At 39.6% G+C, this 23,439-nt stretch overlaps 2 protein-coding genes across 5 annotated transcripts in view; one reads left to right on the top strand and one right to left on the bottom strand.

Annotated features, from left to right (window-relative positions):
* The window catches only part of parn (poly(A)-specific ribonuclease (deadenylation nuclease)), a 130,233-nt gene extending 129,601 nt beyond the window's left edge, over nucleotides 1–632 (bottom strand). For both annotated transcript variants that reach the window (XM_059654095.1, XM_048552773.2), the window contains exon 1: nucleotides 520–632. In XM_059654095.1, coding sequence (XP_059510078.1) covers nucleotides 520–538 — 19 coding nt within the window. In that variant the 5' untranslated portion in view covers nucleotides 539–632. The remainder of the gene's footprint in view (nucleotides 1–519) is intronic.
* An 8-nt stretch (nucleotides 633–640) lies between these two features.
* Nucleotides 641–23,439, top strand: part of LOC125462588 (bifunctional apoptosis regulator-like) — a 35,719-nt gene continuing 12,920 nt past the window's right edge. Inside the window, exons 1-9 of one of the 3 annotated variants that reach the window (XM_048552775.2) lie at nucleotides 641–698; nucleotides 5,256–5,631; nucleotides 10,382–10,535; nucleotides 10,992–11,323; nucleotides 15,929–16,127; nucleotides 19,031–19,197; nucleotides 19,810–19,954; nucleotides 20,291–20,467; nucleotides 22,191–22,390. In XM_048552775.2, coding sequence (XP_048408732.1) covers nucleotides 11,046–11,323; nucleotides 15,929–16,127; nucleotides 19,031–19,197; nucleotides 19,810–19,954; nucleotides 20,291–20,467; nucleotides 22,191–22,390 — 1,166 coding nt within the window. In that variant the 5' untranslated portion in view covers nucleotides 641–698; nucleotides 5,256–5,631; nucleotides 10,382–10,535; nucleotides 10,992–11,045. The other 2 variants (XM_048552776.2, XM_048552774.2) reach the window with 2 other exon arrangements.

Below are 23,439 nucleotides of genomic sequence, written 5' to 3'. Positions count from 1 at the left end.
GTAGGTACCATGAAGCTTTACGCCTTCGTACAGTCAAATGCAAAGAGGCGTGGAAACATCAATGCGACCAGGGACTTTACAGCGGCTGCCCAGAGGAGGTCAAGAGGATAGAGGCAAAAGTGTAACGTGCACTTCGCAAATATTGACTACACGGAGTGGGGGGCGGGAAGAACAGCTTGTTCTCACGTGGAAGGAGCGGATGTGCCGCAGGTTATCACTTTTCCTTTACACTGAACCCTGTCAACAGGTACCGCCACACAAACCATCCCCCCCTCCCCCTCCTTGCACCGAACCCTATCGATAAGTCCTTAAAAGCCCAGCCCTTTCCCCCTGACCCCGACCCACGCGGGGCTCTGCATTCAGCCGAACACTCCGGCCTGGGCCCAAAAATGAAACGTTGCCTCCAAAGCGGCCCCAACCGCTTGGGTTTCACCGCATCCGCATCCTACACACTCCTGTCCCGACTCCCCCGTTAATCCGCTAACCCAGAGCCCAAAGACTTGTCCCTCTCGAACTTACTCTGCCTGGTGATCTCCATAGCTACCCAAACAAACCTCCTCCTCTCACTCACTCACTCACACAACACACAGGAACAACACCGCCACCTTCAACCTTTGCCCTTTAATCTTCACTCTGCAGTCACTTCCGGTGAACACAATGAGCACGTGGTTAAGGGCACTCATGGTAGAACACTCACCGTAAGACATTCTAAGTTCAAAGTTAATATGCATCTATATATGTGTTTAAAAACGAACGTACAATATCATTACACTTAAATTCTAAATGCAATATTATTTAATTTTATAAGCTTTCTTTGTTTGTGGTTTAGTTCGCCCTTAGCTGTGTCCTTCCAAAAGGAGGTACTTTTAAGAACCAAAAGAACTGCGGATGCTGTAAATCAGAAACAAATGCTGCCAGACCTGCTGAGCTTTTCCAGCAAATTTGTTTTTGTTCTTATTTTTACTGTTTGTCAATTGACATTAAGGCACCATATTGTGCTCTTATGCTTCTTCTAAAGAATTAAAAAGCCATATAAATATCCTGCTCATGTGACCTTATCCGCACTAAATGGCTCCTCACCTTCCCTTTGCTAGCGTATTGCAAACAATCTTTTTCTCCCACCCCTCGGGTACTGTTCTCCATAACTTTCAAATCTGATGTCATTACATGTTCAAAGTGTTCATCCTTGATTTATCTCACCTGGCAAATGGCAGCTCTGTAATCTAGAACCTTACACCTAAGTTTCTAAAGAAACTGTCTAAGTAAACACCTCACAGTGTAAATATACTCTCGCAAAACTTTAGTACCCCAGTATGCTGAAAATTATCAAATCAGATAGCATTGTCTTAGGCCTAAGAGATCCTGCTCTGATTGCATCTCAGCCCAGAGAGCGGAAACACTCAACAAAGTTACTCTGTTGTGCATAAGCTCTGACGTTGTCAATCATCAGCTGGAGAGTCATCAATGGGAGAATGGATAAGGCTTTGAATTATGCTGAGAAACAGTCCAGACCTAACTGGAACAATCTAAAGGAAATAAAAGAAGAAACATTTATATAAGGGCCAGCAGAATCACACAGGCAACTTTGAACGAAATTGCCAAAGTAGCAATGTAAATACTGCAGAAGACACTAAACGAAAGAAAAGTAAGCATGTCCAGCATAGGAAAAGTATTGCTCTAACTGAAAGAAGCCAAATCACTTTGCACATGAGCGTTTAACTGGAAAGAAGCAAAAGAAGCCTATAAAGATGGCTGCTAAAGAGATGGCAAATGATGTTTCTGATAACAAGTTTGCATTGTAAAGTCTGAAGATCTGTGACTGTTAGAATGATGACTACAAAAGGAGTGCATCAAGTTTCAAATAGGTATTACTGCTATGTACAATATGATTTGCAGGCCTGTTTGAAGTTGCGCAAGATGGTGATCTGAAAATGAAGTGGTTGTGGCTAAAACTGAGAATGTATGATGGAACGATACCCCAAGCAGACAAATGAAACTGAGAAAATAAAGAACAAAATAACACAAATAGTAGAGATTAAGAAAAAATCCTCTCACCACAGCTGAAGGAAGTTTGAAGTTTGAGTGATTACCCAACTTGTATTTATGGAGATATTGAATCTGAAAGATAAGCATCTTGGTCAAGCAAACTATGTGACAACGTGGTGATGAAAAGATGGCCTGAAGCCATCTAGGACATATCTGTTTTTTTGAAGAGTGTATGTAGCAGTGAGGGAATAGCCCAAAATATTATCTTCTGCAGAGGAAACAAAACTAAATAATTCTAAGGAGATGGGAAAAGACATGCTGAAGAACATCCATGCAAACCATCAACCAGCTGATGTCTACCCTGAAAGGCAAGGGAAGTACTCTACTGACCAAGTATGAGCAATGAGATGAACAACCACATCAGCCACAGTAGAGCATTGAAAGAAATACCAAGCTTAGCAAGCTAAAGTGCCACTCATGACTCATTACATTGTCAAAGGACCATGGATGAAGATTAGATGAAGATGAAGAGGAGCCCACATTACTTTTGCAGGAGCTCATTTCGCATCACCTACATGACTACACCATCATGGCTACTTATCTGTGTACTAGGAATTAGACCAGCTGACAGCAACCTCTACCAGTGACATTGTGGAATGCTGAAAGTACATTTCAGTTGTTACAATATTCTAGACATTTAAATCAGCAACAATGGCTCACAACTGACAAGTGAAGAATTCAGACGCTTCATAAATACTTGAGAAATTCAACACCATGTCTTATGTGTCCCCAGTCAAATGGAAAAGCCACGGTGGCAGTGAAGGTTTCCAAAAGTTTGAGCTATTTTGACACAATTGCGTACAAGATAAACCTTGAGTGGAGAAACTCATTCACTGAAGGCATGGAAAGTAGTCCAGTCCAATGACTAATGTCACACTGCGCTCAAACTACTCTTCCAATAAGTAAAAGCAAAGAGGCCAGAAGTAGTGACAGCAGTGTGTGACAAAATCATGGATGCATGTGTATGAATGTTTGTCCTAAATCATTCCCGTCAATGTTTTGAATGCAGTAACAAACCCCACTTTGTTTAATCCCAAAGACTTTGCTGTGGGTCACTTATAATTGGACTTCACAACAGGGTATGGGGAAACATGTCACTGCCTTTTGTTAAGAAGGCTAAAGAAATATGGACAGAATATGGACATGTATGATAGGAGTACAGTAAGAACAACTTAATTAATTTACCCTTTTTGTCAGTGACTGCATGCAATTTTTGTTTCTTTTATCAAAAGGAAGGTGCTTAGAAATATGCATTTGGAAATACATATTAAAGTATGCCTTACCATAGTCAGTTGACCTTGATTGTAAGTTTTACAGTTTAGAATGAGAAAGCATAAAAACCTCCATATTAAAAGTTACTCAAGGCTGACTTGAAATGTTTTTAAGTGACAAGGGTGTTGCAAGTTATGGGAGGTCAGGCAGGAAAGTGTAGTTAGGCCAGTCAAATTCACCATGGTATTATTGAATATTGGAGCAAGCTCACTGAGCTTAATGCACAACTTCTGCTCCTATTTCATATGATTCTTATATTTTTGAGAAAAAAATGCTGTGTGATTCCTGATCTTATTTTTTTTGCCACATATCCACACCCAACAACGGTAAAAAAGTAATGCCTGATTGGTTCTGGTAAATTTCAGCTTTGGGGTTGTTAATCCAGAGAACCAGGCAGTGTTCTAGGGATCTGAGTTCAAATCCTGCCATGGTAGATGGTGGAATTTAAATTCAAATAATATCCAGAATTAGGAGTCTGATGATGACCGTCAATCGATTGCTGATTGCTAGGTTCTCTAATGTCCTTTAGGGAAGGAAACTGGCATCCTTACCTGGTCTGGCCGAAATGTGACTTCAGATCTACTGCAAAGTGGTTGACTCATGGGCATTAAATGCTGGCCTGGCCAGTGACATTCTCATCCTGTGAATGAATAAAAAAAAACTGCCCATCACTTTACTGATGATTGAGAGTAGATAGATGGGATGATAATTAACCAGGTTGGATTTCAGACCTCTCTGATGAAGGGTCTAGGCCTGAAACGTCAGCTTTTGTGCTCCTGAGATGCTGTTTGGCCTGTTGTGTTCATCCAGCTCCACACTTTGTTATCTTAGGTTGGATTTGTCCTTCTGTTGTGTACCGGACATACCTGTGCTATTTCTACATTGTTGGATAGATGCCAGTGTTGTAGCTGCACTGGAACAACTTGATGAGGGGAGTGGCAAGTTCCAAAATGCAAGTTTTCAGTACTCTTGCTAAAATGTTGTTGGGGCCCATAGCTTTTTCAGCATCCAGTGCCTCCAACCATTTCTTGATACCACGTGGAGTGAATTGAATTGGTTGAAGACTGGCATCCGTAATGTGGGAGGATGCTGAGACAAGTTATCAACTCAGCACTTCTGGCGAAAGATTGCTGTGAGTGCTTATTGGATGCGCTTTTTTTAGGCAAAATCCCTTGGTACAATCTTAAAAAGGAATGTGAGAAGGAGAGAGCTATATTCCTCTTATACTGCCCAATTATTATCCCTCAAGCAACAATAAATAAAACTTTTTGATAATTAGCTTATTGTTGTTTGTGTTCAAATTAATGCTGCCACCTGCCCTTCTTAAAATGGTTACCATATGGCATTTCAACAATCATTACAGTTCAAAAGTACTCCACTGACTAGCAAGGCTTTTGTCCATGGAAGATGTCATTATAAAGACCACACCAAAATACTGCAAATGCCACAAATCCAAAATACAAACAAAATACTGGAAAACCCAGCATGTCTGACAGCATATATGGAGGGAGAGGTGATGTTTAAGATCACGGCCTTTCCTCACAACTGGAAAGATTTATATATACATGTATAGGTTTTATAAAAGTAAAATAGGGAAAGATGGAAACCAAAAGATTGTTGTGACCTGTAGCTCAGATGGGATGTAGGAGACATTAAATGACAATGATGAGGCATTTCTAACGTTCCCTTCTCATGAAAGGTCATAAAGACTGAGATGTTAACTCTATTTGACTCTCAATAGGTGCTGCTGAATAATTCCAGAATTTTCTGTTTCCATTCGAGTGCCAGCAGGCTGACTGGAAATTCGAAATTTTGCTTTTTCTCCGCAGATGATGCCAGGCCTGCTCAGTTTTTCAACCTCTGTTGAGATTTCCAGCATCTTCAGGTCTTTTCTTTGTTTTTGAAATAAGGCAGCAGTCTTTCTGTTTTGATTCCAGATCTTTCGGGAAATCCGGGTCGTGTCTTGTTTCTCTCCACCCAGCAGCGCCAGGGAAGTCCCGGACTGGAGTGCACGAACTTCTGCCGTCGCGGCGTCAACGAACGAGCCAATCATCGGCTTCTGTTTTGATTGGCGTTGGCCACAGCCACTCGCTGCGGGGACCGCGTGCGATGGCTGGTGTGCGATTTGTTGGCTGATGGAAGGCGGCCCTCCAATGAGCTGGGAGGGCGGTGCCTGTTGACGTGCGTGACCTTTTGTTATGGGAGGGGCTCGCGACCAGGGCTTCACCTGAAGCATTAATGGCGGCCTTAGTGGGAAGATGTAGTCGATGGGAGATTGAGTTATGGTAGCAGAAAGGCAATTGATTTCGAAAGGTATCTGTGATTTCGTAATTTTCGGTTAGAGCAGATGAAAGGTTTTTTTTTTAACTCGTTGAGCCCTTTCACTCATGTACATTTCTGATTAAATAGCTTGAAGCTGTTTTCTCATATGACACTCCATCAGGAGTTATTCACAGGCCAAGCCCCCACGAATCTCGCGATCTGCAAATGCCACGGAATCTATATTATGGGATAATCCGCAAGCGAAACCGTCCTTCTACACTTCCTGATGAAGTGGCCGTTGATTAGTTAAGGAGGGTCGATCTTGGTTGTATTGTCTGTCCTAAGTCACTGGTTGCTATCGATGAGGTGTGGTTCCTGTTGCGAAGCTTTAAATGTCTGCAGGTCACTTGTGCGCTTTACTTATTTCGTCGTTTATCCCAGTGGAGAGTCTGCGGGTGAATGGAATAATTGTCATGTGACGCTGGAGTCAAAAACAACGTCTAAAGTTAAAATCGCGATGTCTTGGCGGATGATTTAAAACGGTGTTAAATGCTTCTGAATTTCACTTAAAAGGGGGGCTCTGGTGGAGGTATTGACCTCTTATCGTTATACTTTTGTTTAACTTTGTTACACTAACCACAATATTACAAAGGCAAATCAATGTTGTTATAAAGCGGAGTTTGTGTCCCTATCTGTTAGCTAAGCAGACCCAGAGAGGAGACTATAAACTTTGCACTATAAATCTGTAAAGGAAATGTGAAAAGTGGTGTAACATGCTTCCCAACAACTTTTAGTAGTTAAGAAAATAAACCCCTGATATTCACTTTTTATAATCAACAAGTATTTATCTAACTCTAACTAACAAGTGAACAAACTGAATAAACACAAACATTTTGAAAGACTTGAGTTTTAATTCTATTGTGATCAATTTTTGTCAGCTTGATTATTTGCCCAAGTTAGCGATGTCAAGTGCTTCTGTTATTAATGCTGTAAAGTTCTCGATACTGCTATAAGGTTTTAGCAGCAGCACTATTTTATTGAGAATGATAAATTGATGTTTCTTAAGCACTTCCTCATGTGGCATTGTTACTATCAGCTCATGGTCTCTATACAGTACATGGGAGCATTATGAATTGGCAAGGAAAGTATGATTTGGCATAGAAGGTATAAGAGCCATGGGAATGAGTGAGGTCACGAGTTGGCATGAACATGACATGGGGATTGAGTGTGGAGCACTGAGGGATCAAGAGCGCGAATAATTGGGACAAATGCCAGAGAACAGACGTAGACCTTTTTAAATAGCTCACCTCAGCACCTGGCTACTCCTGTCTGATTCAGTTATTTTCAGAGAAGTGGGCCAAACTCCAGCATGTGTGCACACTCCCTCGTTCACTCGCTTGATCTGATGTGGCATTTTCTGTTGAGTCCAGAAATTTCCAATGTGAGCGCGCGCGCGCCCCCCCCCCCACTTTATGCTATAGTAAAAGCAAAATAGTACAGATGCTAGAAATCTTGTTGGGGAGAAAATGTTGAAGAAATTCAATGGATTTGGCTGCATCTGTGGGGGAGAGAGAGAGAGTTAAGAGGAGCCATGTCGGACTTGAAATATTAATGTTGTTCTCTCTCCACAGGTGCACCAGACCTCCTGATTAGAATTACCTGTTTTGGTAGTGACAATCTGACCCAAATTTATTTGTAAAGGTAGCAGGATAACTTGAGTGTAATTAAAAAATTATGCAGGCAATTATTAGTTGGATCGATAGTTTGTATGATCAGGTCCCAAATTGATATTGATACTTAGTCTCCAATGGCATACGCCATTGTACTGAATGGCAATGAACTGTATAATTATTTTTTCCCTGAAGAAATAGAATGAAGATCACAACTGTCTATTTTGGGTAATTCACGTTGATTGGCATTGTTCAAGGAAGGATAGGAGATTTTTCTGGTGTCCTGTCCAATGTTCCTTCTACAAGTAATCACACAAAAAAAGACTTAGCAACCTCATTGCTATTTTAGCATGTTCCTAGTCCAGAATGATTTAGTTAGATTACATTTCAATGTAACTTGTTGCATAATGTATTGATATTTCAGTGCATTAGGGAAATATATGAAATGAAATATTTATTATTAATGGATTTCTTTTTGAAGTACTCTAAATAATATGCTAAGATTTATTTAAGCATAAATGCTGCCATTGAAAGTAATGGCTTTTATTTGTTCTTGTAAAGTGAATTGCAGCGTCAAGCTAATATTTCCTGTTTACAATTGCAATTCGTTCTACATGAGTGGCTTGCTTGGTCATTTCAGGGGCAATTGATACATTTGTTTTGAATTTTGTCGGCCAGACAGAGTATAGTGGCAACATGTCAGCCAGTTGAATAAAGTTTTGTCATTATGTGGGTAATTTTATGTGTAAAAATTGATGGCCATTGTGGATTTGTATTCAGTTGTCTTGTGTTGAAAACTGCTGTCTGAACCCAGCCAGTTTTGCTTATGCTGAGTGTAATCATAACTATGTTCTTGTTGGATGTGTCCACAGCACACAGCCATTATGTGCCAAAAAGTGAAACTCATTTGAAGGCCATGAAAGTGACAACTGAGAAACTGAATAGTTATACAAAGGGACCTATTTGGTTTAGACTTTCGCAAAGCTTGTCTTTACGTTCTTGATTATGTTCAGAATAAATGTCCTCCAGCAATGAAAAATTTTATTCTGAATTGCAGGCACCCTTTTCTGTTTGAGGGTTTGAGCTACCCAAGGCTCAGAGTTTAACGTAACTTCTCAGCTTTTGAATTTGTTCTTCTAAAAATGAGGATTTTTTTTGCACCTTTGGAACTTTGACCTCTACTGTTGCTTGTTTAAGTTTCTATATGCTTAAAATGATTTGAAGTCTTGCTTTCAAAGCAATAGGTCACTGTCTTATATCTCTAAGTAAAATGAACAACTTAATGTTTATCGTCATCCAGTTGGTACATTTATTTTTTTAAAAAGTCATACACAGTTGCAATCTTTGTCATTTTACATTTGGTACCTTTTTATTATAAATATAATCCAAATGGTCTACAGATGGGTTTAATTGATAACTGGGTGTCTTATTTAAAGCATATTCTCACTGGTCCTGATTCCCAGTGGAAAAACCTGTCCATAATTCAAAATAAAAAAATGTTTAAATTCATTCCATTAGAATGGTTCTTGTGGATAATGACTGGGAAAAACGAGAACAATTTTTTTTTGTAATCGGGACATGTAGAAAAGGTGACATTAGTAAGACTGCATTTTTTTTATCCAATTCAAAACTGAGTTTTGCAGTTTTTTTTTCAGAGGTCATTAGTAGTCAACAACATACGGAAGTAAATTGTTAGACAGCATTAAAGCATTTTGTTTACTCGTGTTGGCTCGCAGATATAAGCACATATTAATGAATTCAGTTTCGCATCTTTGTGGTCTGACTTGAATTCATGACGCAACTTCCTGTTCCAATACATAATTGCACTACTTAGGAGTGAGGTGAACAGTATAGGTAGAGGAGCATTGCCTTGCATTAACTGGATCCATGTATGACTGGGGAGTAAATAAGTTTCAGTAAGGGAAAAGAGATGTAATTATCCAGTCTACATATTTATGTTGGGTTTGAGGCAGTGGATTAGTGTTTCGTTAAGTTCAGGTAGTTAGGTAGAATGTGTCATAGTTAACAAATGCTCAGAAGTACTGTACTCCCCGCCAAATGTGGAAAGAGTGAGCAACTCGTTTGTTTTACTCATTCCAAAAAAAAATGAGGAGTATGTGGATTTTTTTCTTGCAAAGATCAAGATCATCCAATCAGCTACCTACACTGTTACCTCCCACTCTGGTTCGAGGTTTGTGCAAGGTTCGTATCTCTCCCACTTTCCCTCAAATTCTTGTGTAGCACTTGTTCTCGATCCTGTTCTTGGGAAACTTCTGACTACGTAGCAGCTAAAATGGGACCCAAGAAGGCAAGTTTATTAATAGTTCTGTCTCCTCAATACAGTATTGTTCCCTTCGCCTTCAAATTGGCAGTCATTACCCTCTCCATTTTTTAAAAAACCCTTAATCACTCCATCTTTGCAAGGTAACCAAGCTTTAACCTGGTTTTCTTTAGTTGTCCCAAGTCTGTGCCCGTGTTTTTGCAAAACCTGATGTCAAAATTTCTCTACTTGGATTTCTGTCTCTGTCGCTGAACTGAAATAACTCCCATCAAAAGCACATTCTACATCATTTTCACTAAGGTAAATTATACTTTGACATAAAATCTGCAGACTAGTCGATGTGTCTCCACTACCATCTGTCTGTCTAAGACCGTACTTGAACCTGTTTGTCATTTGTCCACTGAGTCAGGAAATCACCTACAATGGTTTCTCTTCCTCTGCCTGTCAACATACTGCTCATGACTAAATCAGCAAAGTCTGGTTTCCACAATTAGACTGCCAATATCCAGCTGTAGCTCACTTATTGATTCCCCTGCTGTCTGTGAAGTGTCTACTTTGTCTGGCATCCATTATGGGGTATGAAGATATTTTGCTCAACTAACTGTTGATGAAAGCCATTGTCTTCCGCTGCCTTCGTGAAAGCTGTTCCCTTTTCACTAACATCATCCCTCTCCCTGGCAATTTTCTGAGCATAAAGCAGTCTGTTCAGAGCCCTAGTATTGCATTTTAACCCAAAGATGAAATTTTGGTCATCACCTTCTGTGTCACCAATAAGTTTGCTTATCTGTACATTTTTAACATTGCCTGATTTCATCTTTGACCAGCTCATCTTTCTATCTGTGCCTTTTAGTCCAGACGTGACTATTCCAATGCATTCATGGCCAGCTTCCCACTTTCTACCCTCCATAAGCTTGAGATCATCCAAAACTCTGCTGCTGTGTTCCAACTGTAAACAAATTGCACTGCCATCTTCTTTGGGTTTGCTGACTTACACTGGCTCTTGGGTAAGTAGAAATTGCATTTGAAAATTCTCATCTTTGTTTTCAGTACCCTGATTGGTCTCACTTCTCCCTGTTGTTGTGGTCTTCTCCAGCTATGTATTACCCACCTGTCACCCCTCTGCTTTGCCATTTGAGGTTCTTGTGCACCCCTGATTTTTATCACTGTTATTGGTACTCATGCTGTTAAGATATGGAATTTTCCTCCTTCCATCTTCATTGCCCAACTTTTCTCCTTTGGAGATGGTCATTAAAACCTGCATCTTTCACCAAAATTTTGGTTGCCTTAGTATGTGGCAAAGTCCCCAGTTTTGTTTGATAATCCCCCAGTCATAGTGTCTTTGGATGTTTTATTACTTTAAAGGTCTTCTCTATAAATGCAAGTTGATGTTGAAACAAGTGATGTCGTTTCCTGTAGTTGATAATGAAAATATGTTTTGTAATGTACACTTTTCAATACAGTTTCTAGATGCTGTGCTATGAAAATCAAGCCTATGGAGCTTCTCTTGTGATCAAATGGAGGGTGACGTGGGATTCCTTAATAGGCAAAAGTACAAGCAACAGTGGGAGCTGCTGGAGAATAGTTCATTACCGGAACCGTCCTGTCAGCTGTCTGCCAACGAATTTTCCTGCCATTGCTGTTACGAAATATTAGTAAACCCAACCACTCTAAACTGTGGACATAGTTTCTGTCGACATTGTTTGGCACTATGGTGGGACGCTTCCAGGAAAACAGAATGTCCAGAATGCAGAGAAAAATGGGAAGGATTTCCTAAAGTTAACATTGTCTTAAGGTACTATCAAACTTTGAATGCACCTTGTCTTTGAAATGTCTTTCAGATGCTAAGAATAAAAAGAAATGAACTCTTATTGAACGTAACAAAAGGTTATGTATAATTACATAATTAATTTCAAAAATAATTATTTTTACTTTTGGATTTTAAGTGGGAATGTGCAATCATTTAAGTTTTTCCAAGTGTTTGTGTTTGCTTGCAGGACTGGTATTTCTCAACACAGTTCACAGTGGTGTTTACTTAGCTTAGTTTTAGCTGGTTAGTGAAATGTTGACTGTTGCAGTGACATATTTGGATTTTGTCAATATAAAACTCCTACACATTTATTGGTAGCCAAAACCACAGCCAAATTGTTGTGGTGCTGCTGTCACTATATATTATGGTCACCTTCTTGCCTTGGCTAATTATCATTAATGACCACGGGTAAAATGTTTTATTCTCCTAGCTCTGTGGATAAAAAGTTCAAAACACAATGTTCTGCTCGTTACTATGTATACTGTCTGTATTGCAAAGTTCTGAATTTTGTACAATTTTTTTTGTCCACTAATTACCCTGGAAACAGTCTTAGAAATACAAAGAAAGATCTGGATGTGAGTTTGCTCGCTGAACTGGAAGGTTAGTTTTCAGACGTTTCGTCACCATTCTAGGTAACATCATCAGTGAGCCTCTGACGAAGCGCTGGTGTTATGTCCCGCTTTCTATTTATCTGGTTAGGTTTCCTTGGGTTGGTGATGTCATTTCCTGTTCTTTTTCTCAGGGGATGGTAAGTTGGCTCCAAGTCAATGTGTTTGTTGATGGAATTCCGGTTGGAATGCCATGCTTCTAGGAATTCTCGTGCATGTCTGTTTGGCTTGTCCTAGGATGGATGTGTTGTCCCAATCAAAGTGGTGTCCTTCCTTTATCTGTATGTAAAGATACGAGTGATAGTGGGTCATGTCGATGTTCATTGACCCACTATCACTCGTATCCTTACGTACGGATAAGGAAGGACACCACGTTGATTAGGACAACACATCCATCCTAGGACAAGCCAAACAGACATGCACGAGAATTCCGAGAAGCATGGCATTCCAACCGGAATTCCATCAACAAACACATTGACTTGGAGCCAATTTACCATCCCCTGAGAAAAAGAACAGGAAATGACATCACCAACCCAAGGAAACCTAACCAGATAAATAGAAAGCGGGACATAACACCAGCGCTTCGGAGGCTCACTGATGTTACCTAGAATGGTGACGAAAGGTCTGAAAACTAACCTTCAAGTCAGCGAGCAAACTCACATCCGGAACCTCAACCTGAGCTACAAATCTTCTCAAAACTCGTAAAGAAAGATCTTTCAAAAATATCAATTGATGTGAGTTTGCTCACTGAGCTGGAAGGTTAGTTTTCAGATGTTTCGTCACCATTCTAGGTAACATCAGTGAGCCTCCAACGAAAGGTCTGAAAACTAACCTTCCAGCTCAGCGAGAAAACTCCCATCCAGAACCTCAACCTGAGCTACAAATCTTCTCAAAACTCAATATCAATTGAAAATAGTTGTCTTTGTACTAATCTTAATGATCCTGTGATGGTACTGGTCATGAAATTGCTTTTTAAAAAAAACTACTTTTATATTCAATATATGCAAGTGCTTTTCTTTTACAAATTGTACATGAACATTACCAAAGTAAATTCAAGATAACAAAGTGTGTAGCTGGATGAACACAGCAGGCCAAGCAGCATCTCAGGAGCACAAAAGCTGACGTTTCGGGCCTAGACCCTTCTTCAAAGAGGGGGATGCGGAGCGGGAACTGGAATAAATAGGGAGACGGGGAGGCGGACCAAAGATGGAGAGAAAACAAGATAGGTGGAGAGGAGAGTATAGGTGAGGAGGTAGGGAGGGAATAGGTCAGTCCAAGGAAGACGGACAGGTCGAGGAGGCGGGATGAGGTGGTAGGTAGGAAATAGAAGTGCGGCTTGAGGTGGGCGGAAGGGATGGGTGAGAGGAAGAACAGGTTAGGGAAGCAGAGACAGGCTGGGCTGTCTTTGGGATGCAGTGGGGGAAGGGGAGATTTTGAAGCTTGTGAAGTCCACATTGATACCATTGGGCTGCAGGGTTCCCAAGCGGAATATGAGTTGCTGTTCCTGCAACCTTCAGGTGGCATCATTGTGGCACTGCAGGAGGCCCATGATGGACATGTCGTCTGAGGAATGGGAGGGGGGAGTTGAAATGGTTCGCGACTGGGAGGTGCAGTTTGTTGCGAACTGAGCGGAGGTGTTCTGCAAAGCGGTCCCCAAGCCTCTGCTTGATTTCCCCAATGTAGAGGAAGCCACACTGGGTACAATGGATACAGGATTCCACATTGGCAGATGTGTAGGTGAACATCTGCTTGATATGCAAGGTCATCTTGGGGCCTGGGATGGGGGTGAGGGAGGTGGTGTGGTGGCAAGTGTAGCACTTCCTGTGGTTGCAGGGGAAGGTGCTGGGTGCGCGGGGGTTGGAGGGGAGTGTGGAGCGGGCAAGGGAGTTGCGGAGAGAGTGGTCTCTCTGGAAGGCAGACAAGGGTGGGGATGGAAAAATGGCTTGGGTGGTGGGGTCGGATTGTAGATGGCGGAACTGTCGGAGGATGATACGTTGAATCCAGAGATTGGGGTTGTATGTGAGAACGAGGGGGATCCTCTGGGGGCGGTTGTGGCGGGGGCCGGGTGTGAGGGATGTGTTGCGGGAAATGCGGGAGACGCGGTCAAGGGCGTTCTTGACCACTGCGGGGGGGAAAGTTGCGCTCCTTGAAGAACGTGGACATCTGGGATGTGCGGGAGTGGAATGCCTTATCGTGGGAGCAGATGCGGCAGAGGCGGAGGAATTGGGAATAGGGGATGGAATTTTTGCAGGAGGGTGGGTGGGAGGAGGTGTATTCTAGGTAGCTGTGGGAATCAGTGGGCTTGAAATGGAAATCACTTTCTAGCTGGTTACCTGAGATGGAGACTGAGGGGTCCAGGAAGGTGAGGTATGGTAAAAAGTAAGTTCGTTTCTTTCACATATAGTATATAATTAACAAAGCTCTAGCTGTTACACCATCTTCAATTTTTTATTATTATTGTTATACTCTTAGGTAACTTTTGCAAGTCTTGATCCGATTCTTTGCACTTTTTTCAAGTGCTTTCTTTAACTAAAATCCCACCTGCGAACTCTCGGGTAGGAAGTGGTGGGATAGTGGTAATATCCACAAGCCAAATTGAATGACTTGGAGACGTTCACATTCTGCCGCAGCTAGTAAAATTGGATAATTTGGATTATAAGGCTACTGTCAAGGTCCGAGCCATGAAATGACCATCAGTTGGCATTTTTAAATAAAAACCATCTGGTTCACTGCTCCTTCCAGTAATGTGCTTCACTCATAATTGCTCATAATTAACTCTAAAATGCCTATTTAAATCAAGGGCATTTGGGTATGGGCAACAAATGTTGGGCTCGCCAGCAATGCCAGAATCATGTGCAAAAATAAAATGAGAAGAACCATCTTGTTTGCAGTATCTGCAATTGTGAGGTACATTGCTGTTATTTCCTTGCAGGGAATTCGAATGGAGTGAAATGTTGAAGTTGGACATTGAAATTATTAGTCTCATGAACGAGTCTCCTCTTCACTGTTCTTGACGTTTTCCCCTGCTTAATTTGATTTTGTACCAGCTTTTCCTTGATCTGTCTTTCAGACTGGTGGGGGGTAGTGTAACAGGCTTTTTCCGTTTCATTTCAAAAAAGCATCCGTAGAAAAATAGATATTGTTCTAAGTGTATGCAACGTAATCTTTCTAACAATTTTTAAGTTTTCTTCTTGGGCTAACTATTTTAATTTATTTTTATTTTGGTAAAAAGTTGAATGGTGGACTAATTCAGAAATGTATAAATGTTAGATTATTTGATTACTTACAAGTTTTGTAATTTTACATTGAGGACTCTTTCCTTCAATTACTTTTCACCTGTCGTCTCCTGATAATGTTGATTGCAGCTGGGCCAAAGTTGCATGGGCACCAGGTTCCCTCCAGGTCTTGGTCTAATTGACCACTATTGAAATTTTAAGCCTAAGCAGTGAGCTTCAACAGACTCTTTTTAAACTGTCAAAGATGTAACAACTGAGCCTTTTACCTCTAATCTGTGATAAAGCTTGGAATTTTCCTGTTGGGGGAAGTGTTCAGATAATGATCTGCAGCCGATTGTTGGAGCCTTAGCTTAAATTTTGAATGCGGCTCAGGCCAAGAATTGAAATCTATTTGACTCAATTTCATAAGAGTAAGTTTACCAGTGAGCCATTTAGAAGATGAGGAACTTGTTAAAATTAAAATTGCCCCTTTCTAGGTTGCACGCTAACTAATTCTTACCTATTTTACAACTAATCACCCAACAGGTTTTTCAATATTTATTCTTACTCATACTAGTTACTACTTGACTTACTACTTTCAGCCTTTGTGAAGACCTCAACTTTGCCTGTTTTCCCCCTTTAGCTGGGACTTCTGTTTGTTTTTAAATGATGGGGAGGAACAACATTAAATATTCAGGTGTCTCGGGGTCATGTGTATATTTGTCTTGTCCTGTTTTCCTAATCCCCATCCCACCACGACTTTCCAGGGATGCTGTTGAGAAATTGTTCCCTAATGATGTTAAACGACGACAAAAGGAGATGCAGAACAACATAAAAATCTCAAGTAGCATTTTGGCTTTCCAGAAATATGGTAATGAACAATCAAAAGCTATCAACAACTCGGGGCAATGGCGACAAGGAGGTGGCTTTTTCTCAGGAGTACTAACTTCTCTAACTTGTGTGGCAGTAAGTATCTATTCATGGTTCTGTTATACTGGTTTGTGGTGTTTGTATCATCTTATGCTGCGGTTAACTAGTTAAATCACCTTTGGTTTGTACTCTGAAGGTACTCTAAATCAATGACACGTGCCACTCTCTTGATTTGATTGCTAAAGTGTACATGCTGCAGTAAATCTGTTTTTATAAGTTTCTTTAATTGGTAGAAAAATGTTAGTACCCCTTTCCACTTTGGGTGTCCTCTACTAAGTAAACAAACCGATTCTGCTTTGGAGAATTGTTCAAGGAGTAATGATTTTTTTCCATGTAATTTTGTTAATTTAAAAAAAAACTAATCTTTCATCTGTTTTTAAACTGCATCAGTAGTATGGAAATTTAATTGCAACTACAATATATAAATTAGGGTTCAGTACAAATTTTTAAAAGGCTGTTAAACACCAAACTTAACTGAGGTTAGCAACTTTTTTTGCTCATTTGGCATTGATATTGTTAAATGTAAAGAGAGCCTCATTTTAAAAGCAGTGTTTTCCTTATTTGCACAATATCTGACCTAGCTTATCCACATATAAGCACCTGCCACATCAGTTGTCAAGTTTCAGGACCATGGCACTTGATAAGATGAAATGTCATTGAATTGGTTAGCTAGCTCAAAAGAACAAGGCCATTCGACCCTTCAAGTCTCCTTAGCCATCCAATTAGGTCACTGTCTGTTCTAAATTCCAAATTTCCATCTGCCCTGAAATTGTCTTTAATTCCCTTGCCTAATAAGAGTCTAGCCACATCTGTCTTAAAAATATTCGATGGCCTTGTTTCTACTTTCATTTGGGGCTGTATTCCAAAGTCATGCATTTCTTTGAGTGAAAACATTTGTCTTTGTCTCTGCATTAAAATATTGACCCCCTAGTTTTAAACTGCATTCCCAGGTTTCAGACTTGTTCACAATAGGAAACCTGCTTTCCACATCTACTTTTGTCTTAACCATGCTTATAACTCTAAGCAAATCATCCCTCACTCTTCTAAACTCCGGTGAAACTAAACCCAGCCTGTCCAATCTTTCATCCTAGGCTGACTTGTTCAATCAATCTAGAAAGCCACCTCCAAGGCATTTGCGTCCCAATGTTTTGTGGTTATGCAGTAGAGCACCTAGATCCCGTTGCACCTCCTGAATTCTGCAGTTGTTTTCAAATTAAATAAACTCTGTTTTTTTATTCTTCCTGCCAAAGTGAACAACTTCACATTTTTCCATATTCCCTCATCTATTAGATCTTTGCCCAATCAATTAAAAAGGATGCGCATCAATAATGGAGAGATTATATGATCTTCTCAACATAATTGCCCACGTATGTTTGTTATGTACAAATTTAACCACTATGCCTTTGTTTCCTGCAGCTGAATCATTATATAAATTGTAAAAAGAGGGCCCAGCCCAGGCTGTCTGTAGGACTTGCTTGTCACATCCTGTCAATCAAAATATGACTGTTCTGTGCATACTGTCTTTTCTGCAAGCCAAAACTTCTATCCATGTTTAGCATTTTACTTCTATACCACGAGGTCCTACTTTTCCTTTCGCATCATCACCTAGAAATTCAAGTATGTCACATCAATGGAATTCCCTTTCTTCACAGCACACTTTACTCATTCAAAGGATTGCAATAGATCAGTCTCGCTTTCAGAAAATGATCCTGACTATCCCACGTGCACAGTTAGAACCGTGTTGATTGATTCTAAAACCTTCCCCGTTTCAGACATCGAGATAATCGGTCTTTAGTTTCCTGTTTCCTGCCTCCCTTCTTGTTAAAGGGTTATATTTACTGCTTTCTAGTCTCATGAAATATGTCCTCCGTGAAATGAATTTTAGGAGATTTAACACCAACAGATCAACCATCTCATTAGCTACCTCTTTTAAGACCATTGGAAATTATTCTCCACTCATTCAGTTTACTCTACCATTTTCCTGGTGGTTCTAATTTTGCCAAGCTCCGCTCTTCCTTCAACTTCCTAATTTATGGGTATTCTATTCTAAGAAGAAAAACCAAAATACTTATTCATTTCACGGCTTTTTCTTTATCTACAGTTGACACTCCATTCTTATCCTCCAGAGAACCTACCCTGCATTTGCTGTTTTCCTTGTTGACATTTTTTTGCTATCTGGTTTTGCATTTCTCATTTGTTTTTCTCGTGTTTTAATTTTTTTGGTCCTGGTTAACATTTTAGTCATTTTCAGCCATTCTTTATATTCTGACTGGTCATGTGACCTGCCACTTTGCACACTTCTGCTTTTTCTTCAAGTTTACTCCTAATTACTTTAACCATGGGTGGTGGGTCACTCCTTTGACAGTTTTCTTCTTATTCTGAGCATTCTGAATTATCCCTTTAAATTCCTGCCACTGCATTCTGAGTAACATAGGAAAGGGGTTTATCATTGAAGATTTTATTCCCGAACATTTAATTTTCAATTAAGTGGGCTTGACTGCAGTGGAATTTGATGTTCTGCTTTTGGTTCTTTTTGATTCTGCACAAACGCTGATAAATTTCCAAATGTGAATTAACAAAGTTTGTAAATGATGGCTAGGGATCTGTGCGCTCAGCTCAGAATTTTTCTGTAGTGTGTTTGAATGGGAGGAAGGAAATGATAGGTAAATCAGCGCACGGGTAAAATCCCTGCTTAAAGTGACTCTCTTTGATTTTTTTTTTATGAACTGTATTACTATCTGTTTCATGTGTACCTAATTCCTGTATTCTTCAGCTTTAAACAATAAATCCTTTAAGTTTGTGGTAACATATTTAACAAAACCTTACTGGGCGTTCAAAGTTATGAATGCTTAGAGGTAGGACATTTAAATAGTGATGTTATTTAAATTGCTATTACAGGGACATTAGCACTGAAGTTTTTTGGCTGCTTCTTGTTCTAGGTGGTGTTTCTAGTTTATCTCTGGAGCAGAGAAACTGAACAAGATCTTTTAGTACACAAACCTGTGACTAAATGGACTGCAAAGGAAGTGACTCTCTGGTTAGAGCAGTTGGGCCAATGGGCTACTGTTTACAAGGAAAGGTTTTTACAGGAAGAAGTTAATGGAAGGTGAGGCTTACCTGATAAATCCAGCGATGCAAGCTCATTGCCCCTAGTGCAGTTATGGACTCTGGCCTTTGGCAATTCTAATCGCATTGAGAGGAGCTTCAGGATGTTTCTGTCCTATAATTTTATATCATACATGAAGCTAAGCAGTATATATCTCTGATCCAAACTGTAAGCTCTTAAACTGTCTAGATTGTTGAGCTACTTGTCTTGCACTATTGGTCATAGAAGACTCATGCAGGAAATTTGCTTTCCCACTGAAGCCATCTCCATTGCTCACCAAAAGTGTTTTGTGCCAAAGTCTTCCCTATCAAAGTCCTAGGTGTCTGGAATTCAATTCACATCCAGTGTGAGTGGTTTTCAGCAGGTCATTTTTATCTAGAATTTAGGGGATTAAGGGGATCCAAAGTAGCAAGATTCTGAATAATTAAGATTTAACTCTCATCTATAAAAAAGCAACCGATTTTTAATCTTTTCAGACAAAGTTACACCAGAGCAGTGTAGTATAGTTAAAATATTGAAGCCAATTTGACAAGATTTAGCCAATTATGTTGTTGAAAATCTCTTGTCTAGATTATTCAAATACTTTCTGTTCTTCCTTTGAATATATTTCAGGCTATTATTGACCCTAGGTGAAGAAGAGTTTTCAAAGCCTCCTTTCAACATTGAGAGAGAGCTTCATAGAAAAGCCATACTGATGGAATTGGACAATGTGAAAGCCCTTGGAGTGAAACCCCCTCAGAATTTATGGGAATACAAGGTAACTGTTTTTGAAATTTAGAGTCTGTTAGTGATTTTTTTTTTTCTCTCCTAGTATGCAATGAATGAAGATTTTGATGATGGGTGATATAAATATGCTAATCTGATGTTGGCACCTAAAGAGGTAATTGTGCAATGTGAAGTGCATTTTGCAACTCATCATATGAGGTACTGTGGTTTTCTTTAAATTGATTACAAATAAAGTAACATTTGGGTTACAGTTTTTGACTCTGATTATATTCTGACAGATTTATTGGCCTCTTTTATGGTTTTAATTACCTAGAAATAACTAAATTCAGTTTTTGTAACTGCCGTTGAATCCAAATTTTTTTTTCAGGCAATGCATGTAGGCAAGTCACTGTTTCTGCTGTATGCACTGAAGAGCTCGCCACGGTTGACCATGCTGTATCTCTACCTGTTTGATTACTCGGAAATATTTCTGCCACTTATTCACACCATTTCCCCTGAGAAAACCGCGACAACTGAGGATGCAGATATTTTTCGCAAATACTGGGTAAGGAGTACACGCAATTTGCTTAAATGAAGCAATCCTTTTAAGGAAATAACCTATTTATAGTAATGAATTTGCTTCATTATTAATGTTTTTTCTGCAATACTATAACCTTAAGCAACCAAAAGGCATAGAAGTTAATTCAGTTGATCATTTTCCAAACATTTGTATACCCTTACTCTTCACCTTTGCACGTGACATTGTATTTGCATATGTGGGGAGATGAGGATTAACTTGTTCAAGATTTTTAGATTTAATCCTTCAAAATTTGTAGGATTATCACCTTTCTGATTACCTAACCCATACCACAGCATCATTTGTCAACTTCTGAGTTTTAATTTCCTCTAAACTGGGTTAACTTTTCATTTTTACTGGGGAATGTCTTGGAGATTTTTCATAAATTACTTTTGGGTTTGTTTTGCAAGTCTAGGCAACTCTGATACTTGACCAAGTTGGCTGTCTTGTGTTAGCTATAGAGCAAAAATAACAACCTTTATTCAACAGTGAAAGCTCAATGTCATCTAAATTTTTTTCATATGACTTGTCTATACTCATTGCCCTTGCTCAGTTCTCTCTCCCTTATTATCCTTAAGTTCACCATACGTCATTTCATTCTTTCTTTGAATGTCACTGCCAGATTCTGTCTGAAATGCTCCACCCCTTGATTGGCATCAAAAATACAAAGTAAATATTGCTGCTTGTTAGGTCACTGGATGGTAATCTAGAACCAAATTCAGGTCATTTCATTACTCACCAGTCTGAGCCACAAATGTAAATTATGACATGAAATTAGTACTTCAGTACCTGGTTTTATTGGCAATTGCTGTGCTGTGAGATTTGAGTGCTATTTTGTTGGTCTACTCTTATTCAGAGATCTTGACTTAACATTTTAGCTTTATGATACTACAAAAGCTTAATCATCCATTGGATCCAGGGTGTCAGTCAGGAAATTAATTGCTGTTTCATATTCTGCCCTTTTTTTGGTGGTTGGTTCACCAAAACATTCTACTTGTTCTTCCTTTGCATGCATGAATGTGCTTTTTGCCACTCGTGTACTCTTTGAACAGCAGATTTAAGAACCAGCTGCTGGATACTGCTTGTAGAACCTGACAATGAGCGTACTGAAGTAAAACTTTTAAGGGGACCTTTTGAACAATTGGATATGCACCCTTTTATGCAATATTCACTCAAAAAGAGAGTTCTTAAAATTATTTTTAGTAGGGTAACATACTTGGGCCTGCCTTCCTTCTTTTGATGTTGCTCTTACCAGAGATCGTTTCATAAAACTCCTTGACAGGTAAGCCAGGACATCTCCAGGGTGTGAGGCATTTTTGAATATATATTCCCTGATATCAGTATTGCACGGAAAGATGGAGTTGACTAGTACTCTGTTGGCCTCTGTAAAAAAGACATCATGTGCCCCTATGAGTAACCATCTCAGAAGCCTGCTTGAATGCTATTTGTGTGTTTTGAGTCTCTAATACATTTTAGAACAGGTTGCAGCTCACATCATGATGTCCCAAGGTGCTGCTTTTTGACTTTAAGCAACTTAAGATGCTGGGACCAATAACCATGTATAGTTGTCTTTTATTTACAAATGTAAGTAGTTTGACTTTGTTTACTGAATTATTCTCCAAATTATGTTGTGAGGTTTCACTTATGAAAGCTGTTTATGGATTTTGATCAATTTGTACAGTTCATTTGTCCATTTTTCTTTCCTAAAAAGTCTGAAGATATCAGTTTGAAGCAATGGGTTGAGTTCCTTGTGAAATACTCCCTAATTCCATATCAGTTAATTGCTGAATTTGCCTGGGATTGGTTGGATATGCACTACTGGACGTCACGTTTTATAATTGTGAACGCAGTGCTTCTATCAGTCCTGGAAGGTTTTGCATTCTGGAGACTTTGGATGAGAGGAGGATTCAGGTATGTACAAGTTGAGACTGCTGCTTTTGTGGTGGTAATGAGTAACTGAAAGTGTTATGATAGCTGTTGAGCCTTTTCTGTCCCAAAATGTCAAAAGATAACATCTTAACTGGTAGCAGGTACAGAAAAATAATCGAGGGGTGAATAGTATTCTGTAAGGAATATATATTTTAAGTATTTTTAAAAAAAACTTAAACTCTTAATTTTAAAAAAATGATTTAAGCCAGTCTTTGTATTAATCAGTTGTGAATCTTACTACCATTTTTATTTGCAGATATCCATTCATTTATAGAATCCATGCAGTGTGGAAGCAGACCATTTGGCTCAATGAGTCCACACTGACACTCTGAAAATCATCCCACCAGACTCTCCTATTCCATCTCTGTAACCCTGCATGGCTAATTCATCTAGCCTACCCATCTCTGGGCACTTTTAATTATTGTAAAACGTATAATTTCATTTATGGCTTTTCAACTCTCTTTCTTTATTTCACCCTAGAAAAAGACATGATGAATTTGTTACTTAATTAGTCCTTGCCGTCCTTGATCCTTCAGCATTGATGGAATTAGCTACAAAATCATCCTCCTTTGCCTAGTTGTAGGGGACTACCATTACATGCTTGCTTATCCAGATACAACCAGTGCAGGTCCGTCATTGGCTTGACTTTATTCTCTGGCACAATACTTTCTGATCGACAGAAATATCCATTGCTGCATTCTCTGCATCTGCAACAATGATGATGTCCTCCTATGACACAGGATCAGCTTTCACCATGTATGCTAACAAATGCTATTGACTGTTTCACCATTTGTGCTTTTAGACTGGTTGTTTCATCTCAAATTTGGAGTAGTTCACAACTTAAAAGTTGCCAATTTGCTCTCAACCACAAAGTCTGCAACCTTGCAAACTGATTTTATTCCATTCTCTTCTGTGGCCACTGTCTTGGACTATTTATCTTGTTCTGTTTTCAGCTGAGCTGAGGTTAACTCATTTGGCTAGATGGCTGGTTTGCAATGCAGAGTGATGCCAACAGCATGAGTTTATTTATT

This window comes from Stegostoma tigrinum, chromosome 23 (genome assembly GCF_030684315.1).
Source record: "Stegostoma tigrinum isolate sSteTig4 chromosome 23, sSteTig4.hap1, whole genome shotgun sequence".
NCBI classification, from domain to species: Eukaryota; Metazoa; Chordata; class Chondrichthyes; order Orectolobiformes; family Stegostomatidae; genus Stegostoma; species Stegostoma tigrinum.
The sequence above is the reverse complement of the archived record's forward strand: the minus strand, read 5'-3'. Positions and strand labels throughout refer to the sequence as shown.